Below are 24,468 nucleotides of genomic sequence, written 5' to 3'. Positions count from 1 at the left end.
CACAAGATACTGTGAAGAGGTGCAACTCAAATCATTCTTTGATCTACTTCCCATGGATAGATGGGAGACTCTCTTAACAACTGTAACAGAGCCTATAAGGTCCTATCACAGTTGTAATAATGTTAGCTGCACACTGATCTCCCACCCTTACTGTACATGTTTTTTAGAAATTACATCATTTTCCAATCCATACTATCCTGTGTGTACACAAATGAGCATTTTGCAAGGAACTCATAAATAATAAAATGAAAAAAAATTACTCATAAAGTAAGCCATAAGAATGCAATAGTAAGTTAGTGGTTACAATGAAAATACTTTCTTGGCCATTTTTTTTTAATCAGCACATTTCGATCTTTATTTCAACTGCCTACTATCCTGGACGAGACAAAAAATTCTCAGAGAGCAAACTCAGTCTACATGAAAAAGGAATACCTTAATTGGAGAGATGTGGAAGTATTCATACAAGCTGATTTGTGATGTATCCATTGATGACACGCTCATTAGCTCTTCTTGAAGAGATTCAACATCCTTTTCGAAAAGTTGTAGCTGTAAATGCATTTGAAAAAGATATTTCTTCAAAATTTGGAGTATATAAAACTACTAGCCATTTTTCACTGATGACAATACATTGACTAATACTACTTATACTCTCATGTCTCACAGTCCCTGTACTACAACATTCAAAGCCTTCTTTCCATAGCATACAGGATGAGCATGAAGGAAGGAGTCTACTATCTGACTCAGGTAACAGTAAATTCAAACCTCGTAGCTCCATATTATTATAACAACCATTGATATGGACACAGAATTTTTTTTTTTTTTTAATACAAGTTGAATTATCACAGATTTAAAATCTATTTATCTTCAAACAACAAAAGATTTCTACCTCTTGGTCACTTGGTACATCAGTCTGTGTAAAGAATTCACCTACTGCATACAGGAAGCCAAGATCTAATCTGAGATCCATCTCTTGAATCAGAACCTTAAAGTACCTGCACAAGAAACAAAAAATAATTATTAAGGTGTTCTACAAAAACATGTAACACTTAAAGTTTAGTACAGGTTAGACCACTTACACAACTTCAGGTAGTGGTTTTGGTGGGTTATTTTGGTGTGGATTTTTGTTTTGGGGTGTTGTTTTTTTGTGCATGTATTTGTTGTTGGTTTTCTTTTTTTATTTGTTTTGAGGGTTTCTTGAGGGATTCATTATTGCTGGTGAAAAGAAGGCTTCCCACTTAGGTGTAATATAAACACATCTCCAAATAACCAAAATCATTTTAAACACAGAGCAGCATTTAACACTGTATATAGCACAACTATACACAGATTTTCTTTCTAAATAAAGATGACTAAAAATACGCATTAAAAAGACATCTAAAAATCCTTGATTTATTCTTCAGTTATGTAGATCATAAATGACACTGAGCTTTCACCTCTATTAAAATGCTCTGAGATTCCAAGACTGAGTTTGTGTTAAAATTACTTTTCATTATGTTTGCCTCTGTAATATTTTTAATTTTAAAGCTTCATAACACATCCAATAGCAATAGAGATGGAACATGTCAAAATACTTACTTAATATGTGTTATTTCTGAGTGTCCTGCAGTTCTCATGACAATACTGACATCAGTAAATGGTTTAGGTGCTATAAAGTTGTCAAATAAAAAGAGATCAGTACAGATTCTTATATGACATACATAACTTCCTAAGTTTTTTTATGAAAATGTCATATACATTCATGGTTTTTCCAATCCTGCACAGCAGGATTACATAATGGATATGACTGGTAAACAATTGAGACAGGGAAAAGAGCAGGAACAGAAAGTAATAGGAACACAAGGATGGAATGGAACATCAAAATGCTATTTAACTGAAAATGCACCATTTTCATTTAAAAGCAAATTAATATTGATATAATATTAGATTTAAGTAATTTCTTTAGTCATGGAATAAGATTTTCCAATGGCTGATACAAAAATGTAAACAAAAATGAATTCTGCAGATTCATGCAGTGTAGCTTAAAACCAATCATATTCAGAATGAGCAACTAACATCCCACTAGCTTCTGAACAAAATTGCAAGCAGTATTCTTTGTCTCTGTCCAGAATTCCTTTTGATATTACTTTGTTTATTACTTTGATATTACTGATACTAGGTTTTCCAAGTGACTTCAGTGTGAAAAAAATTAATGAAAGACTCCAGTTCATCACGTAGTATAGCAACATTGAGCTCTATGCTCTATGCTCCAAGCATTGGAGAAATCTACCCAAAAACCATATGAAATATAATTTGCCAACTGGAGAGCTTATAAGCCTCACTTAACAAGTCTGAGCTTAGGCACACTTCTTTTCTTGGTAGCTAAGATTACTTCAGATAGATTACTAGGATACGCACTGCATGATACTAGAGCAGTAGGAAAATAGTGGAAGACTAAGGATGACAAGTGAATCCTCACTGCCCCAAAACTCCTAATCTAAGTGGCACAGAAACAGTGCAACAGATTCACTACCATCAAAACTACCAAAACTTATCTTATAAACAGACAAGTTTTCTCATATATTAGTCAGCATTAAATTTTACTGGTGGTCTGAACTGAAAACCTCCTTTTAAATTTATAAGTAACTTTCATGTCATATGTTCTCCACAATTAATTAAGTAATGTGCCATAAAGATGCTCTTAAAAGACATGATAATGACAAATAAAAGACATTTTCTATTTTTCTGTTAATTTTTAACTGTTGAAACAGTGTTCTGTGTATCTTCTTTTTAGGTAACTGCTTCCTTACTTCTACTATTATTATTTGTATTATCTATATCCAGAAAGCTCATGCAGACTTCACCTGATAAAAGTGAAAAATCTGATAAAATTATTAACTTCAGTACAAGCAAGTTATTTTTTGTTTTAAAAGGAAGGATTATGTTAAACTAGAACAAACCTGAATCCAAGGTGATGGACTTTGGAGGTTTAATAGGATAGAACACAAAGGGAAATATGGCTCCAGGAATCTGGTTTTGTATCTAGTAGGGGTAAGGACAGGACAAGGTGCATCACATTAGCTTTTCAATACTGAAATATTTTAAGACGAGGAAAAACTCTAGAGATACCTGTGGCCTTCCACCAATCCAAATGCAGAAAAAAGACACTACTGTACTTAAAATATATCTATTTTCAAAATACAACAATCAAATTCTAATAATTTAGAAAAGCTTCTTCAAATTGGTAGTAATAAATGGTCCACAAAAGTTTTGCAAAGGTTTTGTTCTTAAAATATTGAGCATAATAAGACTAGAAATTTCACCTCTCTTTTTGCTTGTTATACAGAAATGCTCCAAGAAAAAGCAAGTAAGATAAATGCCATTTTTTTTTTCTGAAGAGTCATATTTGTCTTCCTTTTTTTCCAAGAAGCACTTAAGTAGTATTTTCAAAGACTGAGGAGCACTGATGTAAAAGCCAATGATTACTATTAAACTGAAAACATGAGAAATCCAAACAATTCTAGAAATGAACCCAAGCTTCCATAAAAGTTGTTCTTTAGAATAAGTAACAACTACTTTTTGACATGACTTACTTGTATCCTGTAAACTTGAATTCTGAAAGACTTCTGATGCGCAGAGGAGCTGTATTCCACTTTTAAAGCTGGCAGATAATTTCTTCTGATAGGAATCTCATTTGGCTGTTGAATTGTCATGTTCATTCCATTAGGAGTTAAACATACCTATTGTATTATTATTAAAGAAAATTTAGTATGCCATGTGTTTTAAAATCCTACTTCATATACTTAAAAATTTACAATATTGTAAACCTTAGCAGTAGAAGTTCTGAACCTTTTAAGTTAGATGTCATAATTTCCATCTATTTAAAGCAAACAAATTTTGCCATAAATTAAAAATAGAAATAAAACTACAAAGTAATGCATTATTTGGGGGTTACTATCATTTACCACATAGCTATCTAGAAGAAAAACTGAACAGTGTAATGGACTATGACTGGCATAAACATTGAATCATTTATCTATCCAGTGTTTATCTTCCTACAGCACGTTTCAAATGAGTGCCTAGAACTCATCCATACGCAAGGACTGAGCATTTGGAGCATAATGTGCTTCTACATTCCAGAATAATTTCTGAAATTTCTTTTTCCATTTTATGCGGTTGAATGACAGCTAAATCGTTCCACAACAAGCCATTTTAAAAGTACAGGATTTCAGGGTAAAGCAAACAAACAAATCAACCCCAAAAAATATATTTACTGGTATAACACATAAACCAAATGCAAACCTTCTTCACTGTAGTTTTATACATATTTAGTACTACAACCTCCAAAAATGGTACACCTCAATTTCAAAGTCAGGCAGTAACAACAAAAAGTCTGTAGCAATATATCAAGTTTGTGGAATATTTCCTGCACTTTTTAATACAGAGATAAATAAGTGTTTTCAAAGGGAGTAGGTAAATCAATCATCTCAAATTTTACCGTAAGTTTTATCAAAGACAGCAAAATTGATATATTATCTTTTTTCTTGTGCATACATATAAGCAACAGAATTAGAGAACTATCAGTATTACCAAAACATTCGATTCCAACTCAATAATCTTATTTTCTGAAGGGCTTAGCTCACTGTAATCTCTGAATTCTTGTTCTAATTTATCAATTTGCTTAACACTCATTGGTCTCCATCTCGACTTCTTCTTGGGTTTTGTCTCCCACACCACATCAGAACTTTGAAAACAAAACAAAGAAGCAAAAGAGAAGGATTAGCTTATTGAAAACAAATTTTCAAGAACACAAAGAACACACCTACTTCAGTGTGACTTTTAATATGTTGTAACTAAGGAATGAGAAAGCACAACATAAAGCACTACTGTAGCAAATAGAAGTGACCCAAATCATGCACTGCCTTCTTGGAACTAAAGAGAAGCCAGTCTCTCCACTATAATGGGAAAAAAAAAGTTAACAAGTCTGTTTAACTCCCCACTTTGATGAAGATGGGTATGTAGTGACACTAAGGAAGCTCCATCAAAGAAGCAGTACTGCCATCCATTGTCCTACAATCTCAATGTAGTTTTCTGCTTATAGTCCTGCATTTACTTTGGCATTTTAAATTTACTACTAATTGAAAAGTTCAAGTCAAGATAAAATGCCTCCTGCACTGTGCCTTATTTTTGACACCTTCTTTATTTAGTCTTTCCATCTAAAATCAAGAGGTGGTTTTGTTTTACATGTTTCTTCTACTGATTTCATGGTGGGAATTTTGAGTTTGTTTTTTGTTTGTTTTTTTAAAAATGCTATCCTTTCTTCTGTCTCTCAGTTTTATTAATGCAAATAATTAAACAATCTTAAAGGGCATTAGATGTTTTTCCCACTGCTTCTGTGAAAAGCTCTGTGCTTGACTTCACCTTACAGTCAAACTTAAAGCATAAAATAGGGAACAAACCAACACTATCAGGCAGGTAGAAGATACTTCTTTCCGCAATTTACTCTCTAGACTATAAAAAATATGTAACTTTCCAGACACAGCCACCTAACCTCTTTTATCTATATCCGTGTCTATATTGAGACACATCAATAGCAGAAAAAACAAAGGTGAGCTAAGTTCAAAACAACAACTAAAAAAGAGTACTATATTGATTGTTGAAAGTTTCCTCCTTTTTTTTCATTCCACCTTTTTTGGTTTTGTTTTTGGGTTTTGGGTTTTTTTTCTTGCTCCTTAAAAAATGAAGCCAATTTCAACACTACTGCCATCCATTTTCAAGAAATCTGACATCTCATCTGGGTTTGACAAGGAAACAAAACTAACTATAAGCACTAGACAAATTACTATGGATGACTGCTTTCAAAGAAAAACAAATTTAGTGAAATCTCAACACTATTGTGAATCTCAGCAATCAGCTGCCACTTCTAATGAAGTGTTTCCACTGCCTAAATATCAGAGCACAACTTCTCAGGTGAGAGCAAGGACTGGAATTTTCTTAGAAAATGATGGATAAGATTATGTGAAGCCTATGTGTATGAGAAGTTCACGCATGTTTGTTTTCCAATAAAGTGCAAAGAATTAATCAAGAAAAAACAACTCTCACTCTGTCAACCTCATAACTGAATAGAAAGAAGTGTGTGGCTTATGGCAATTATATTCAAGTGTCCCTTAATGATTAGAAAGAGCCCCTGCTCAAATATATGATAGTACACATTTCCAAGCATTACATAATTTCTTTCTGCTTCCATCTGAAATGTATAATTATAGTAGGAAACTCAAGCAGTAGAGCCATGGACCACTATAATTAATCAACCAAAACTAAAGGGACCTACAAGCTTTTGCATCAAAATTTCCAATGCAGAATTCAGCTGCTTGTGTAGTGAAGATAAAACCCACTGACACAAACTATTTGCAGACCTTGCTCCTTAAAACTCTATTATCACTTCTCAAACTACCTGGACAGGAAATATTTTCTGTCCAGTGTACTGGGAAGTCTTCTACACAGAATTACAAATACATGTTCCAAAACCGCATACATCTAAATACAGTTAGCATATGCATTAGAACAAAACACAGTGAAAGCATTTCTCTTGGCAGCAGGAAAATGTAGTCATTAGGTTTGAACACTATTAACCCAGACTTCTATTTGCTCTTTCAGCACAAGCCAAAATGAAATACATAGAGTGAAAATACCTGAAGTTAAACATTTTATACTGTTGTACACAAAGTAAGTTACCTTGTAATTCCAATGTAGGACACCTCTTGTTTTGTATAATTATTAACCAATGAAATTCCAACATCTTGCAAAGACAGAACAATTTCTTGTTCTGCTAGTTCTGCTTTTACACTTTCATATGTCAATTTAAATACATTCTCATCTTCAGTGAACAGGACAATACGTTGCAAACCTTCATAAAACGACATTAAGTAGACCACTTTTCTAGAATCCACATTGAGTACTTCCATTTTGTCCTACAAATGAGAGGAAAAGTTTTTACAATGCTATTATCATTCTACTTCACAAAAAAAAAGCAAAACAAAGCCACAGTCTTAGCAACACAACAAAGGAACAATTTTTTTTAAGCTACAGGAAAAAAGTAATTACAAAGTTTTATGACAACCTCTCACCACACACACACACTGACACTTTTCAACTGAAGACTGCTTACTTGAGCAAGCTCCAGCAAACAAAGTGTTGTTACTGTTCTGCATTTGGAATTTATGTATGAGACTGCTGATCATGCTCATTAAATACAAGTTTCATGCATACACTGATAATGGACATATAAATATAAGATTAGACACCATTAAAAGAAGATTTTGATAAAAAGAATACACCTCTTTTGCAGCAATTTCCTCGGTTCTATTTCCACATCTCCATTTTAATTTCTTAGATCCTGTTGGGTCTGCCCAAGTATACAACACTGCCTTATTTGGCTGAAGGCAGTCTTCCAATTCACTGAGGGAGCTAGAACAAAGTAATTTTAAATTCAAATGTCAATGAATATTTTGTATTAGTGACCTTTGCATTCTAGCATTTCAACAAGAGCACTAATAATATTTTCAAGTAATGAGAACAGAACAAAATTAACATTATGCATGAAAAAACACACACAAAAACATTCTCACAACAGCAATAAGAATGAGGATTTGTACTTTAATATACATATATATACTTTAAAAATGAAGTATATACAGTAGATTTTATATACTTATTTTCTTCCCCCTTTGTGATTTTCAGAAATGTGCTTTAAACTCCATTCCCTCTCACATATACTTAAAAACTTGCAGAATCGTCCTCTACAGCTCTGTGAAAGGATTCTACCCCAGGAGAGGAAGTGGAGAGATGCTCATCTCTGCTTGCTAGGATCCAGTTATTTGAACCATTCCCTCACATCCAAGCTGTGCCAGGGGAGGTTTAGATTGAACATTAGGAAGACTTTCTCTCAAAACACTGGAAGAACAGGTTTTCATGAGAGGCACGAGTTGCCACAAGCCCTTGACTTGGACAAAACCCTTAATAACATGCTTTAACTTTTTATCAGACCTAAAGTGGTCAGGCAGTTGGGACTAAATGTAGGCCCTTCCACATATGAAACATTGAACTCTGTTCTAATTAAATTGACAATAGGGATTCCCACAGTTTATCTAAAAAGATAAAAATTACTAATCTTTACAAAGAAAAAACAAGCCAAACAATCATTCTTCAGGCAAACAGGAAGCAAACAGGATTTGACTAACAACTCTTCCGCCTTCCAAGTAAAAATCTTTAAACAACACTGCTCTGACTGACTGAATGGAGAAAACAATAGGCTGTTTTGCTTTTAGAAATAAATAATTCAAGAATGATGCAAGTATACACTTCTCAGCATTGCTCAGTATCTGCATACAGTGGCAAAGCATTACAAAAACATTACTGGTAGAGAAGAGTGTCACTGTGTACAGGTGCAGAAGTAAATATTCACTCACTGCAGAAGACTAATATTCATTACAATTACCTTAGTTTTGTTCTGCCTTGGCAAAATTTATGTAACTACTTCTCATCCCCTACCTCACATAATTTGAACCCATTCTTTCAGCTAAATTTTCTTCACTACTTATTCTGCACAGCTCCAGAAAAGCACATCCTATGCCCCCCCACCAGGAATGTAGATGTCACAAGGCCACAAAATTCATATAAAAAGACACCACAAAACACCTCACTCGTAAAACTGCCTAGCAGTATTTAACATTGCTAACAATTCATTGCCTTCAATTTACCAAGCAAGAGATTTCTGGGTGCTCTGACAAAATTTGACAGCCATTTCCTCAAAACAGGCTTCTTTAGAGAATGCATGCTTACAATATACAAAACTGTTCAATAATATACAATATACAATACAGCTCATATGTCTCATACAAACATCCACACTAAACCTCTTCATACATACCTTTGTCCATACTCAATAATTTCCTCTTTGGTATGGTTTATCAACAGAAATGGAGCTGCACCAGCATAGTAATTAGAAAAGGTAATCACCGTAGAATGTTCAGTCAGATTAACATCCACTGCAATTCCTCCAAGCTATCAGTTGTAAAAATTTTAAAGTAAATAACAGTGGAATGGATTTCCGAAGTCAATGTAAATGCAAAGCAAATGTAATGTAATATTTTGAAGAACTTCTCATCATAAGATAAAACTATCATGTAGTAAAACCAGCTGTTTTATCATACCTTCAAAATATTTCCTTTATCTAAATACTAGGTAGCAGGTATTACAATTTGTAATTAATACTATGCAGGAGAGTTCTGTACCGTAAAAAGTTAGACTGGTAGTAGAGTTACCTTCCTTGTTACAAGCTTACACATTCATGGCCTCAAGAACATTATACTACAAACACCACTCACCTACTTAAAAACTACTCCTAGAAGAGACTATCTGCAACATACAAGTAAATTTAGTGAAGTCAAAGTTATTCAGTGCTACTTTAGAACTAATATTAATACTTCTCACAAAGAATATTTGCAAAACAATCTGTATTTTAGCTCCTGTAGAACTGCTCCCCAGAGAAGCGCTTAAAACAGAATACCTACGTACATCTGTTTGTACACACACAAAAGAGAGAGCATGAGAATGCATTTGCATAAACTTAATATTTTCTTCAGGTAAGGTTTTGCAATAATTGATAGCATGGGAAAACAATTTGAGAATGAAAATTAAAAAGTGATTTATCCTATTTTACTTAACATGTAAACATGGAAGGCAATATGTTACCTTATTGTCCAAATGCAGTAAAAGACAGTTTTCTTGCTGATCAAAATTTATCTTCTTTGGAGGGAGATCAGAATTTTCAACTCTAACAAGCAGTTTGTTGGCATCACTTTCAGGCCAAAAAGGAATGCACTAAAAAAATCAGAAATTTCAAAGTCAAAATACAAACCAGGCTTTAAATGCCATTCACATTAGCCCAAAATTCATCTAATGAAGTCTATCAAAAAGTGTATCAATTAGGATCAGAAACCCTATTTAAAAACCCTGAAAGTTATCACTTACCTGAATACAGTAAATTGAAACGAAGTCATTGAAAGGAAGTCAAGAAATAATTTTGACTATAGTGAAGAAAGTGAGGAGTAAGGAACTAAAGTGGAAAAAGTAGGACTTCATATTTACAACAAGAAGTACATTTAAAATGGAAAAAGTTCATAAAATCCAGAGTATAAAATAACTACAACATTGAAAATGCCAAGCTGGTAAAATGAAAAAGATTAAAATTTTCTTCTATTAGCAGACCTTTTAAAAAAAAAATTATAAATTTCAAATCAATTTTACAGTGATGATGAATGACAACAAAATGGGACATTAGCATAAATGCCACCCCAGGGTAACTTGAGTACACAGGACGTCAGCTATTACCAGTCCTTCTAGAAGTGTTTCATATGTAAAAGTACATATAAACATATGAGTATAAAACACACAGTATGAAGCATTAGGCAGCTAAATCAGAAAGCACCTTCAGCTATTCATATTCACAGCTGAAATAATAACCATTGTGGATTTAAAAATATCAAAGGCAATCTCTCTTCAATAGTTTGCTTGCTAAATGGAAACAACCAGGAGACAGAGAAGACAAAAGTTTTAATGGTAACAAATGAAGTCTCTTAAATGAACCCTGCCACAATAACAAGCTATTACTAATAGTAACTCTCAGCTATCAAGAGTCAAAGTCTTTTTAGATAGACCATCTTTCCCATATTTCAAATTGTTGACATGCAGCATCCAAAATTTTAAAACCATTTTTTTCTAACATAGTTTAAGAAATGAGATGTCCATATTTAACTGCATTGAATCCTAGAATTAATTCTTCGGTGGTGAAAGACTAGTTCACCAACTTACCATGCCACTAAGTTCCCTTTCCCATTGTTTCTCACACCACAGGAAGCAGGAAGACAAGGGAAAAAAATATAGTTAAACGGTAAGATTGAAGGCGTAATTTACATCAACATGTATCCCACAGACAAAGGAAATTTAAATTGAGCTGTAAACTATAATAAAACTCAGCATGTAAGTCTCAACATGGAATTAACTGAGCCCAGAAGAAATTCAAGAAGAATCAGTCAATAGTAAATGGAACTTTAAAATCCAAACCAAGTAAGTAAAAAAGACTGGCTAAACAAGACATTACAGAATCAACTATGAGGAACTGAAAAATTTTTGTAGTAGACTTTAGCCAGAGATTGTGTCACATAATGATGAAATTTTCAAGCCTTTTACCACACACTTGTTAAGTGCTTCACCAGATGTTATATTTATACAACAGTTTTGCTTCCACAGTGGGATCTTTATTTTATATTTAGCACTGGTCTTATGAACAGTCTTCAGCAATGTCTTCTTTCTATAAGGATAATTGTTGATCAACTGCCTTGCACTACACATAATTCAAAGGACTGTCCTTAGCAAACCACTGCACACTAATCACTGTCCAATAAACTCTATTGCAATCTCTGACAAACAATGCATTTTTCTAGAAATAGTGATTAAGGTTTCTGATATATATAGTACTTTCCACAGGGAAAGACGGGACATGGAAGATGTCTCAGAGAAGATCAGTTCTACTTAAGAACTGCTTTCTTTCCTGAAAAGACAAGCTATCTATCACTAAGAAAGAAGAGTGAATTTTAAAAAAATCAGCAGGAAAGTCTCTGCTCAACTTAAAATGACAAAAAAATAGAATAGTGGGAGAAAGGAGCAAGCCAAAATATGCATTAACATTTCAATAAGCTGCTTCATTTTTGAAGATCTCTTACCTAATGTAAGAGAGTAATGTGAGAAATACTCCAAAAATTATAGATTAAATTAAAATTATTATTAAATTATAATATATTATATATTTATATAATATATATATAATATATTATAAATTATAATTTATAATTAAAAATTATAAATTAAATATAAATTTAAAAATCTAGACTATCAGAATAGTAGAGCTAACCATCTTAGCAACAGCATCAGATGTAAACTTGCTCCTGGAAATTGTTCTGGATTAAGAACAGAGACAGATTAAAGACAGACAAACAGAGGCTTGATACTACCTACATTTAGAAGAGATGAACTATTGGATATTGTATGAGGCAACTGAATTACAGAAGAACAACCCTGGCAGACCAAGGTTGTCACAACATGGATTTTTAGAGACCTCCTATCAAAGAGAAAAATATCGACACAATGCAAAAACAGGTTTAGAGGGGGATACAAATTCTTCTGTTGACTCGTACACCTCTATTTGGTAAACTGCCATATCTAACTTTTCAGAAGTTTTTAGGAGTGATCCTAAGATCACTCAGGATCTTAGTCTTCCCTGGATACTTTATTACTGAAAGAAGACTAAGATTTAATCAGTACAATTATGAAACACCTAAGAAACACTGACATTTGTGGGACAAGCGAGAAAATCCTGTAAGCATACAAATAAAACAGCCAACATGGAAACCTAGGGATGATACACGCAGAAGGTATTTCAACTACCAAAACTACTACCTTTGAGTAGTTTTTGCAGAAATTTCAGAACTTTTTGTAAATATTTTAGCTCATTCTAATAGCAAAGATATATCAAATATAAACCACAAAACAAGAAGTAATACCATCTGACTATATTTCCCAAGAGTAAGAAATTAGATATGAAGTTGCCCATGCTACTACACATACAATGCTATAGTGATGCAGTCATTTCAGACCTTTATCAATAAACTAGAGGAGGAATCATACATACAAAGAACTCAAAAACTATGTAAGGCCAAGCAAAAAACCTTGATTCAGAGGAACATAAGAATATTAAGAAATAGAACGAACAGGCAGGCGTATGACAAACAGTCCATTGTTAAGTAAAAGCAAAAAAACTTATTTTGAAAATGACAAGCATAATGGGAAGCTGAAGCGACTTCAACATATAAAGAGCTAAACCTTTATGCACACTTAATAAAAATCACAATGGAACAACACATCAATTTCATTAACTGAAATAATGCTATTTAAATGGCACATCTTTATTGACTGTATCATTAAAGATAATATGCACAGCTGAGGAGCATGTACTGAAGGTACCAAAAAAATAATAGAAAGATTTGGTTAGGAATCTCATTGAATATATTTTTTTAACTTTTGCAATTTGGTTTGCAAGCATTTTAGTAACCACTTGGAGTATTTACAATGCTGATATTGAGGTGATGGAGTGTGTCCAAACAATGGCAATGGAGCTGCTGAAAGGTCTAGAGCACAAGTCTTAGGAGGAGTGGCTGAGGGAGCTGGGATTGTTCTGTCTGGACAAAAGGAGGCTCAGAGGCCACCTTATCACACTGTACAACTAGCCTGAAAGGAGGATGTGGCAAAGGGGGAGCTGGTCTCCAAACATCAGGACCAAAGGAAACAGCCTCAGATGGCACCAGAGGACATTTAAAGTGACTATAAGGAAAAATTTCTTCACTAAAAGGAAAGTCTGGCATTAGAATAGGCTGCCTAGGGAAGTGGTGGAATCACCATTACTGGAAGCGTTAAAAAAATTGTGGATGTGGCATTTGGGGATTTATTTTTGTGGTGATTTTTTTTATGGTAGTGCCAGGTTTGTGGGTGGACTTGATACATTATCTTAAGAAATCTTTTCCAAGCCTAACAATCCTGTACTTCTAGGATTCTAAAGGAAATTAACTGGGCCTTCAACCACACTATTTTTTAGGCTAAACTGTTTCAGATAAGGCTCTAGAGAAGGGGAAGGATTCACTCTTCCCAGAAGGCACTACAGATCACTTACAGCTTTAAGAAACCTCCAACACTACCCCAAACAAGCACTGCTTTTCCTACATGTCCTGCAGGAAGGCATGATGGCCCCAAGACCCAAAAACACATAAAACAAATTGTGTGATACTGCAGTACAAACCACCGAGATGCACACGAAATCTGCAAAGTCTCTGCAGCACAGACAAGAACCCTAAACGCATTTTCACACCACTTGGCCTGAGGGTCAGGGATCTCTTTCTAGGAAGTATGCATTGAGCACTTAGTAGCAGAAGTGAGACTCAACCCAGAAGAACCATTTGGATCACTCTGAACTGAATCACATGAGGGAATTTCTCCCCATACCTAAGTGGCTTCATGCATACCAGGTCAACCAAAATATTCTACCACATACCACTGCTAAACTGAACAGAAGCTCCAGTGCCACTGCAGAGAGATAATACAGTAATAATACAATATAGCAGAGGTCTTTTTCTCAGACTATTTATGATACAAAGTGACTGAATAAAAAAATTCCAATTACAAGGTAAACCAGCCTTACAGTATGTCCTAACTGAATACTGAGAAATGGCAAAGGATACAGATAATTTATTGAAAAGGCATGGTATAGTCAAGCATTGTCATGGAACACTATATATGGCTCACATTTTCCATTAGAGAGAGTGTCCAAACCAGCTTTTTCCCCTAAGTGAAACAACTTGGAATAGGTTCCATTATAAGTTTACCTGTTGCAAAACAATGGGAATCCACTTTTCCTTGCCCTCTTCAGCTACTTCCAAAGTGTAATTACTTCTATTTGAAATCATAAAAAATGGAGTGAAGGTTACAATTCTGGTAATATTGAAACTGCTATTGTTTATGGTGATACCAACCTGTGAACAGAAGGACATTATTTTAAGTACACTTTTTAAACCCCCTTTGTATCTCCTGAAAATCATTAATTTGGAAGATAAATTTAACTCACTTGATATTCCTTTTTATGACTCTTGCATTTCACAGAACCATGACTTCCAACAGTGTCCAGTGAAAATGGATCAGACAGTTCACTGTCAGTTACCCGAAGCTGCGCCTGTGAAGAAGCACCCTTAATTACTTTTCAGTTTACAAGTCACTGACAACATTTAAAATTACATATATAAATTATGCATAAAGATAAATGGAAATACTGGTGTTTCTATTAAAAAATCAAGACATAACAACTGCCAGTATCATCTCATAGATGTATTTTCTACCATGCTTAGTTATAACCCATGTGGAAGAAGTGTTGTAAGTATAACACAATTCAGAGGAAGTAATCAGATAAGGATTGTTTAAAAATCATCATAACTAAAATTTCAAAGGAAAATCAATGCACTCTTGTAATCTCTTTCATATCATTCATCCATCAGTAATATTCATAATTCAAAAATTAGGGAAACTCAAATGGTGAACTTAACCTTAGCATTCTACGTACCCAGAACCAATCTACCAACCACCACTGCAAGTATTAATTTTCCACATAGCATTCATTGCTCCAGTACCGCAGCTTTACATTTCCTACACAATTTCTCTGACTTATTTGGAATAAGAACCTTTATTGATGCAGTTTAAATGTAAAAGGAATTTGCTTTATTTAGAAAACAATTTCTCTGTGAACTACTTCTTTCAAAGTGAGGATCTCTTCCTTAACAATACCTCTGATAATGTAAATTTCCTATCTCAAGCATATTTGACTACATGCTTATTTAGAACACTGTTTTTAGACAGAGATATTATAGGTTTCATGCCTTTTACAGAGCACAGGATAGAGTAAACACATTTTGAAGTGTAAAAATGCTTTCATACAGCAACATAAGGGAGTATACAGCTGTCAAGTTTGCAAAATACAATACCTTGTTATTTTGAAGGAAGTTTTTAGGCTGGAAAGAAAAAAGGAGGGGCTTTTTGTAATCTGGAGGATGCTTGCGGTGAATACCATCCGCTTTGTATTGTAACATTCGACCAGTTTTATTCACCATCCAGTAGGGACTGTGAATTTCTATTACCATCTGCCCAGTTGTGTAGGTCACGTGAACAGCAATATCCAGCTCAGTCTTATCCAGCTCTGTGACACACTGAAATGTTGTGAAGCTGATATCAGGTAGATTGCTTTTTATAAGATATTCGCTTCTCCAGTCTTGATCAAGATAGTTAAGCAACTGCAAACCTAGTTTTGTTTGGTCCAAGACTGCATTATGAATCTGGGCAGAACATCCTTCTTGTAGAGTGTCATATTTGTTCCCATTTCCCTTAAAAAGACAATCAGATACCAAACAGGATACATTTTCATGAATCATACACAAAATTAATAGAAACTTTTAGTTTTTAATTAGCTTTAAAAATTAGGATGCAAGCTATTTAGGCACAATTTTTAAATACCTTTTGCACTACTTAACTATGCTACTTTCCTGAACATCTACCTTAAAACAGTACTTTGCAAAGAGAACCTTAATGCATGGTTATCAATATTCAACATCAAAAAGCCCATCTGTCATCAAATTCAAACACACAAATATTCTTACATGACAAATTTCCTCAACACAGTATTTTCTTCAGTAAATTTAAATTTGTAAAAGACATACAGAGCTTGCTACTTCCACACATATGGTATAAGCTACAGGCTCCAGTCCTAGTAATTTTTTTTTTTTAAATTAAATTATTATTTACTTGTGGTGAAGTATTACTATTAGTGTTTTACCATTACTACTTGAGTTCAAATACTAAATATTAAGATCATCTGAAAAAAAAAAAAAATCTGTCTCCCAGTTGTATTTCCATTATCCTAAGCAACATCAATAAGGAGTGGGGCACAATCCAGATCCATACAATGAAACCTACACTGTTGAGGAATGCATGCACACTGCATGTTTTAGGTATTTTACTCAAGTTTGTCTGTCTCTCATCTGGCACTGGAAAGAATGTCTATTAACAGTCTAAGTGCACCGAATTGTTTAATTTCACCTGGAAACAATTTGAAGTCCAGCAGTAAGCTGCAGTTCAAGCCAAAACCTGGCAAAAAGGCAGGCCTGAGAAAAGTATGCTACTGCTGAAACACTGACTGCACATAAAATGCTAACATAGGGTGATTCACCCAAGACATTTTTCACAGAAAAAGCTGCACTATTTAATTAGGCTGAAGTTGCACTTGAGCGACTCTCACAGGGCTCAACTTGTACAGTGTTAAGTTTTCTTTTGCATATATATCTAAAGTATGGCTTAATAACACCACATTTCACATTCTGTGATATTTCAATTCTGGAAATACAGACTTTATTAGACTATATAAGACTTGCCTTTATAAGATTTTGCTTAAAAAACACTCCATCAGAACCCCTTTGTTCTAATCTCCATTTCAAACAGCTTTCACATTTTAAGTGGGAAACATCACTAAAATTCAAGCATTATACAATTACCTCTACAGAGTAAGTTATTTGGTAAGGAAGAAGATTGCGGAGAAGAACGGAAGGCCATAAATGAACAACATATGGAAAATCCCATTCATCTTCTGCACCTAATGAAGTGGTCAATGCATCTTTTACAGGAACAATATTGATGATAAGTGAGTGGTTAGTTGACTTCACAGATTGGCATTTCCTTTGTAACAAACTGTCAACATTTTTCATAATTTCATCAAAAGTAATTCCTTCACACATATCAAATTCTGCACCCACTCCATTTTCATTGGCTAGTGGTTGCAAACTCAGTACGGATCTGTAAATGAAAACATTTTTAAACACTTAACATGTGACTGAATGTTTCAATTATAAAAAAGTACTATGCAACAGGGACATTCTAGTATTATTTGTATTTAAGATTTCTAGCAGTAGTTCATTGCCTGCCTCTATCTTGATTAAAGGAGAAATCAAATGATGGACTGGATCCCAAAATCTCACATTATTTTAACAGTTGGGTTTTTTGTTCCATACCTCCACATGCTTCCCTTACAAAGAAAGGGTAATTGGAGATTCTTATGAAGAGACTACTGAATTTCCTTACAGGTGCTGTTCTGTTCCTGTTCCAAGCTAAAGACCTGGATCAACAACTTACTCCTAAAACCAAGGCACAGAAAGTGCCCTTCTTTTCAGTCACATAAAGCACCAAGTTAGTTCATGGATTATTTACACATATGGCTTTTATAAGGCAATGGCTTTAATTTAATATAGCTGCTCTGAACAGTTTTAACACATTTCCTGACTGCCTAGTGGAATTCATCTCTGCAAGGAATCAGAACATCACTAAATCTCATACAGATGGTTAGAAATATCAAAGAATTAATGAATCTACAGTACAACATAGTAATAAAGGAGATATATAGCTTTCACTATTAAAAACGAGGAGAGTGTTTGGGAGAAAACAGAAGGGAAAAGTCTCTGCAACCATAAAAAAAATCCATCAAAGCAAACCTACCTACATAAAACTTTGTTACAGTTCAACTAAAGTTTACATTCAAACTCGTTGCAATTTTGTTATTAGCTTGTGATAATAACATAGTTATGCTATATGCTAAGTTTTTCTAAGGTTGATGTATCTTTTTTACATCTTTGATAGAGTCTAAATGTATAGCTTTTAATCTCTTACGTCAGAGTAAGAGATTATCAAGAAGGAGAATTATCAAGAAAATATCAAAAAAATTAAAAGAAGCCTTTTCAGAAAAAACAAAAAAGCTGCATTAATCACCAAACATCACCCACTAAGACTGCAATCACTGTGTTCCAAAAGTACATGAGCTCAGATTTTTAAAGTAGCTTAGCTAATTTAACTTATTCATAAAATTTTATTTCAAAATCCTTCTGATTCAACAATGAAATAGTACTCTGTTTAACTTATACTACATGCCCTGAAAAGATCCTACCTAACAATGACAGCACAGTATTATTTCAGTATTAGGTAGCAAGGGTAAACAAATTTTTTAGCATAATTGTACAGATACAATAATCAAAAATGTAGAGACATATTCTACAATAAGAGAAAAATACAATAAAATACCTGTAAGAAGAAAAGGGTATGTTGAATTCATTTGCTGGCGAAGCAGTCCCTAAACATCTTCCTTCTTCAAAAACATTTAAAGGGATTGAAAAGTGATTCCTTATCTGTGTAAAATAAAAATCCAGCAACACACATTAGGAAAAACTGTAAAGACAAAGTATTTTGAGCTTAACAAAGCAAGTCTGGGAAGTCTTGTTTTTCATCTTACCCATATACCATTCAATGTCAGTATTTCAGAAGAACTGCCTCTAAAACAGCAAATATTTTTAAATGACCTGGCTGTGCAGTTCAATGCTATATTTTATTTATTAAATAGATATGTTAACTGCAAAAAGCTTTTCAAGGAGAAACACAAGACTCTGAAAAACCAAAGGAAAGTAAATCCCAGCTATATGGTAACTTTCCAAACAGTGGTGTCCTAAAAATATAATAGATACAAGGTTCAAAAATCCATACAGTGGAAGTGTAAGGGAAGTTAAAAGTTTCAGGTTAAATCCTTAATGTCCATTCCACTTAGGACACTTAGTTATCTTTCCTGCAATTTATTTATTTTTATTTATTTTAGGGTTAATTTAATTAGCTCCTAGAAAAAAAATCATTTAGAAAATAATAGTAAATTTTGTTATTAACCAAGTCATGAACCATTTTGAGTGAAAAAAAGCAACCAAAATATAACAAGTACACTATCTCTATAGAACTGCAGTATCTAATTTATCAGTCTAGCTATAAACCATATAATGTCTTTAAAAACTACTATGCAATCTAAAGACATATATACCTAAAGGTCTCATCTCACTTTTCAACTGACACTGTACTAAATTTGAAAATACCATATCAATGGTACAGGATGAAGAAAATGAAATAACCTGACTGAAGGATAACCTGTGGAACCAAGGTGAGATGAAATGAAGTTTGATTAGTTCATACAAAACAAATAGTTCAAGACCAAAATTACAGTCAGTATTAGTTAACATTATTAATTAATGTCCTGATCCAAAGTCTGATTGATGTCTACCTGCATCCAGTCCATCTGTCACTTTAAAAATGGTTTTTATTCTTGAAAAATCAAACAAAAAGCAAAGTTATATGGACCACTCAGAGAAGTTTTAAAGTATGTCTTTTCAATGTTTATTTATTGACTACAGGATTCCTTTCATTCATTAAAAAATCAAATGGATGGATATATAATGACCTGAATAGGAGAACGTATAGTTATCATCTTGCTTCCTTCAACAGTGTCAATTTGACTGACGATGGACCTTTCAACACCTGATTCCTCGTGTCTCACTTTGTAAATACATCGACCCACTTTAGTCAACGGAATCTTTTCCACAGCAGAATGATTATGTGGACCTAGAATTTACACAAAGAGACATTAAATTCACAAAAGGAGCATAAAGAAATAACTGAAAGACAAAAATGTGTATTCAATAGAACTTTCTGTGTCATTCAACCTAAAGAATAAAAAAAACACCTGCCTGATGAAAAAGTACAATCAGCACTCTTAATACACTGCCCTTGCAGTGTTACTAAGGAAACAGCAAAGATTCTTTTCTTGCCACTAGGAAAAGAGTAAATGAGTCCATCACTCAAATATTTAAGTGGGTTTTGCTACTGCAAATAAAATTAGTGCCTCACAGGAAATGTTTAAAAGATGTAATAGCTTATTAACAAGGTACAGGTATTATATTGTAAAAACAATTTATCAAATGGTCAAGTTTGAAAAATTGCCAATTGCTACAATAAATCAATTTAAATTTTAAACAAATTCACCATTAAAAATAGCTGAATTTTAATTTTAGCTTTAGCTATGGGTGTTTAAAATTATTTAAAACAATCTTTTTATAAAAGCATCCATTTTAAGAGTAACTTCCATAAACACACATATATACAGAACTCAATTTTAAAACAAAAATTATTTTCAGCAGCGGAATCCTGCAATAAAATATAAATGCAAACAAATATCTGACTCAATAAATATTATTACATAAATAATTTGTCACAGCAGAAAAAACCTATCCTGCATAACTTAACTTGTATGATTATATATATAACTTTAAGCTGTAAAGGCTAAAGCAGGATTTCAAATACTGCCATGCATGTAGAATTCAAACAGACACTCCTTTCATGTTATGTTGTCCTCCAAAATTTATTGACCTGTACAAGACACTGTATTAAGGATGATAAACATTTACAAAAACAGAAAATGTATGAACTTTAGAACTTACATATCTGAATGTAAAATCTCTTGCTACTCAGTGTTGTCATTGCTGTGAACTGGTCACTCTCACTTCTACTTCTGACAAAATCCATATTTAAACTCTCTTTGTCTTCTAAATGAAATATTTTTGATCCAAATTCAACATTAAGGACACTAAAGGAATCACTAGGCAAGACCGTGATGGGAACTCCTAAAGAATTTATTATTACAAATGGTGCTCGTTCTTTTTTGAAGACGTCTGAAGTTTGACTGGCTGCTTCAGCAAATGCCTAGAAAGCAAAGAATCAATACAAAACATAAACACACTGAGTGAAACTTCACCAAGATGATCTCTGCAAGTATTCATCTAGCAGCTCTAACACCACATAGTTAAGAAATCTTTCTTACCGTGCCCAAGTTACTCAACATTTGCAGTCCTAACTTGGACAGTGTAATGTTGAGCTGGTCTTTTGAGGAAACATTTATTACTGTTTTATATTCTGGAACTTTGTAGTTCTCTTCTTCTTCATCATCTGATTCAAACAGCACTTTTTTAGCCTTCTTCATCTGGAAGGAGATGTTTAAAGAATTCTTATCTGACCACTCATTCTGTAGAAGAAAGTTTCACCTCAAGACTTTCTATGTCTCCTTTCCCATTTCTATGTCCTGCCACAGTTTTACTTTTTCGTTGTTTATGTTTTTATTCTCAAATAAAATCAAAGAGGGAGAGAAGAAGACAAGAGACAAATTATATACTCAGGATGTCAATGAAATTCAAGTAAGAGTAACGAAATTTATGATTATTCCAAAGTAAAGAAAATAATACTAACTATTAATGTATGCAGTAAATACTGAAAACACTCATCTTAACCTCTTGAGCAACACTGTGTAAAATGTTACACATAATTGCCTTCCTAGTGTTAAAACAGTCTGCAAATTTAGTCTTTTTGTATTTCCGTAAATCAAATACCTATTTCTTTTCATTTGATTGAAAGAAAAAATAAAAAGCTCTGATGGAATATGTTTCTCTAGCCTTCAACACTTCTGTAAATTATGTATTTCCAAATGTTTTATTTCATATCAGGGTGAGGTGAGAAGACATGAGGTTTGACTCATTATCTTTTACCTCTTTCCTGTATTATGTCTTGTACCTCTCTGGAAAATTGTCGGGGGTATTTCTAATAGCAGTTTCTTAACTGCAGTATCTCAGTCCATAGTCATTATCCTTCTGAGGCTATCACTGTAGAAAGTTTTTGATAAGGATAGTCCTAGGAAAAGGGTAGATCTTCAGTTCTGTGCAACCTCTCAGGTTAAAAATACTTGAACAATTTTGAAAAATTCAGGAAACAATGAAATGAAACAGTTAAGACGGAAGGAGGAAAATAAAAGGTACTTCCCATTCTTTGATAAAGCCTTATCTAGTTTGAGACCAGAATCTTGACTGTTTCTATGGAAGATGAAAATTAGGTGGTAAGAACACTCTTCCCACAGTACTCTATGCGCTAATCAACAGCTATCAGTTTTTCCAATACTATTTTGCTATACTACTACTGTGGAACAAGAGCAGTGGCTTGTCTTTCCAAAATCACTGAATGCATCGTTAGCATATGGCCTAATAGGAAAAACTGATATAAAGCTGTTATGATTACCTTATGCAACTAGAATAAAATTTTGCCACTTGAAAGACAATATTTAACAGATCTGAGTGTCTGGATCTTTCCTCATATAAGAAGTGGTTTCATTTACTATTTGGGAAAAAACTCCCAGTAACCAACAAGGAATAAAATTGTTAGATGAGTCTCAGAAATGAAAGGTGGAGAGGATTTGGTTTTTTTAAGGTATCATAATGCAATATCTGAGCTCAGCTCTGTAAACTATACCTTGATTTCAAGAGTCCAGGGCCTGAATAAGTCAGTCTTCTCAACTTCTAGTGGTTCAAGCAAAGGTTCCCACACACCAAACATCTCATTAAAATAATGTACCTATCAAAATCCAGAAAGCAGTTAGGAATTTACATAAAACTTAAATAAAAAATTCTGATTTACAGTATATTAATTATTTTGGTAATCTAAAAGATTCATAATCAGATTGCGCTTTCAGCAGCTACCTTAAGATGAAACAAATGCATTAGAAAAATAAATGAGACAGCTAAGTGTCTACTGCAAAGTCCTTTCAAATAAGTGATAAAAATTGTGCCACTTAAAATACAATTTCGGCTTAAATGGTAGGTGCACTGGAATTCAAAAACACTACAAATAAGGAAGAATCTACGTAAAACAATCACTGAATTTTGTTACTAATTTCCAAATATGAGTCCATTTGGATGTTTTATGAACAAAACCGTTTTACAGAAACAACACATTATATATTCTACTGTAACATTAACCGAAGATTATTAGAGACTTTTAGCCAACTGCCATTCCAACATTTAACACTGATGCAACAGGTCTTTAAGAACTTGCAAGGAGTGTAAATGTGAGGCTGCATAACACCAATTACTGTGCCATTAATTAACATTACATCTAATGCATTAGATTTTCATTCTAACTTAGCTATCTTAACCCCTCATTCCCATCATGCTCCCACAACACATATTTGCAGGAGTTTAGTCACCAAATATTTGGGTTATTTTTCTTTTATTGTCTAAATAAATTGCATGTAAGATTTAGACAATAAGGTTTAGCATCGTAGGAAAACTTGTTTCTTTATGTAGGATTCCTTACCTCTAGCTCAAGGCGAGAATGTAGGTTGATTAGAGTACTCCAGTTCTTGACTTCTCCAGCAAACGAGGACTTGGCTAAAAGCATCGGCACTGTTCTGTGCCCAACCCCAGCTTCAAGTGTTATAAAAACAGATTCTATATTAAGTTTCAATGACTCTCCTGTGGGAACTAGTTCAGTCTTAGGATTTTTATCTCCATTTTCATTAGTCTCTTCAAGAAACCACATTTTCAGATTTTTTATATCTTTCTTATTCCACAAGTCAGGAGGAATTTGACTAATCTCTTCTTTCGTTGTTTCCGTAGTTTGATAAAGGGCTGATGTAATAGTAATTACTGTGTTTATGATTATTGGTGAAACCTGCAAATAAGAAATTGGAATAACTGGAAATGAGAATCTAATACAGAAATAGCTAGATTCAGACACAAAAATATAAGTAAATTACAATAACAAAACGCTTCCATTTTCTACAGGGCTCTCATTTGAACATACTTCCCTTCCACAAGCAATAGTTCAATCTTTTCACATTTGCTATCCCTGCCTTATTTCCAGATGGAGGCTTTCTAAACTACTTCATTCAATGATTTATCCGAACACTTCAAAACTTATCTCTCCACACCAGGCATTTAATAAAACACTGATTCAAAACTGAAGCATAGTGACACAGTTGTTTATTTTCAATTTTATTCATTTTGACATGCTCAACAGGTAAGTGACCCAATGAAGTACAGGAACAATTCCCCACTTCAGTCATTCCTGAAGCAATTTCATAGCCTGCTTAGTGGGAAGTAGAAAATTAAA

General features: G+C 33.6%; 1 protein-coding gene across 5 annotated transcripts in view; it reads right to left on the bottom strand.

Annotated features, from left to right (window-relative positions):
- The window catches only part of VPS13A (vacuolar protein sorting 13 homolog A), a 101,928-nt gene that overhangs the window by 21,633 nt on the left and 55,827 nt on the right, over nt 1-24,468 (bottom strand). For 2 of the 5 annotated variants that reach the window (XM_074533565.1, XM_074533567.1), the window contains exons 41-61: nt 23,671-24,027; nt 22,828-22,929; nt 21,356-21,514; nt 20,976-21,237; nt 19,940-20,100; nt 18,748-18,851; nt 17,175-17,472; nt 15,615-16,010; nt 14,708-14,812; nt 14,470-14,615; nt 10,849-10,888; nt 9,730-9,858; nt 8,906-9,039; nt 7,314-7,443; nt 6,712-6,947; nt 4,567-4,720; nt 3,570-3,716; nt 2,937-3,018; nt 1,576-1,645; nt 887-992; nt 433-546 (exon numbers count right to left, since the gene is read on the bottom strand). In XM_074533565.1, the coding sequence (XP_074389666.1) occupies nt 433-546; nt 887-992; nt 1,576-1,645; nt 2,937-3,018; nt 3,570-3,716; nt 4,567-4,720; nt 6,712-6,947; nt 7,314-7,443; nt 8,906-9,039; nt 9,730-9,858; nt 10,849-10,888; nt 14,470-14,615; nt 14,708-14,812; nt 15,615-16,010; nt 17,175-17,472; nt 18,748-18,851; nt 19,940-20,100; nt 20,976-21,237; nt 21,356-21,514; nt 22,828-22,929; nt 23,671-24,027 (3,432 nt within the window). Of the gene's footprint in view, nt 1-432; nt 547-886; nt 993-1,575; nt 1,646-2,936; nt 3,019-3,569; nt 3,717-4,566; nt 4,721-6,711; nt 6,948-7,313; nt 7,444-8,905; nt 9,040-9,729; nt 9,859-10,848; nt 10,889-14,468; nt 14,616-14,707; nt 14,813-15,614; nt 16,011-17,174; nt 17,473-18,747; nt 18,852-19,939; nt 20,101-20,975; nt 21,238-21,355; nt 21,515-22,827; nt 22,930-23,670; nt 24,028-24,468 lie in introns of all 5 variants that reach the window. The other 3 variants (XM_005492402.4, XM_014270876.2, XM_074533566.1) reach the window with 2 other exon arrangements.

This window comes from Zonotrichia albicollis, chromosome Z, assembly GCF_047830755.1.
Source record: "Zonotrichia albicollis isolate bZonAlb1 chromosome Z, bZonAlb1.hap1, whole genome shotgun sequence".
NCBI classification, from domain to species: Eukaryota; Metazoa; Chordata; class Aves; order Passeriformes; family Passerellidae; genus Zonotrichia; species Zonotrichia albicollis.
Note: the sequence above shows the minus strand (reverse complement) of the source record. Positions and strands in the feature narration are given on the sequence as shown.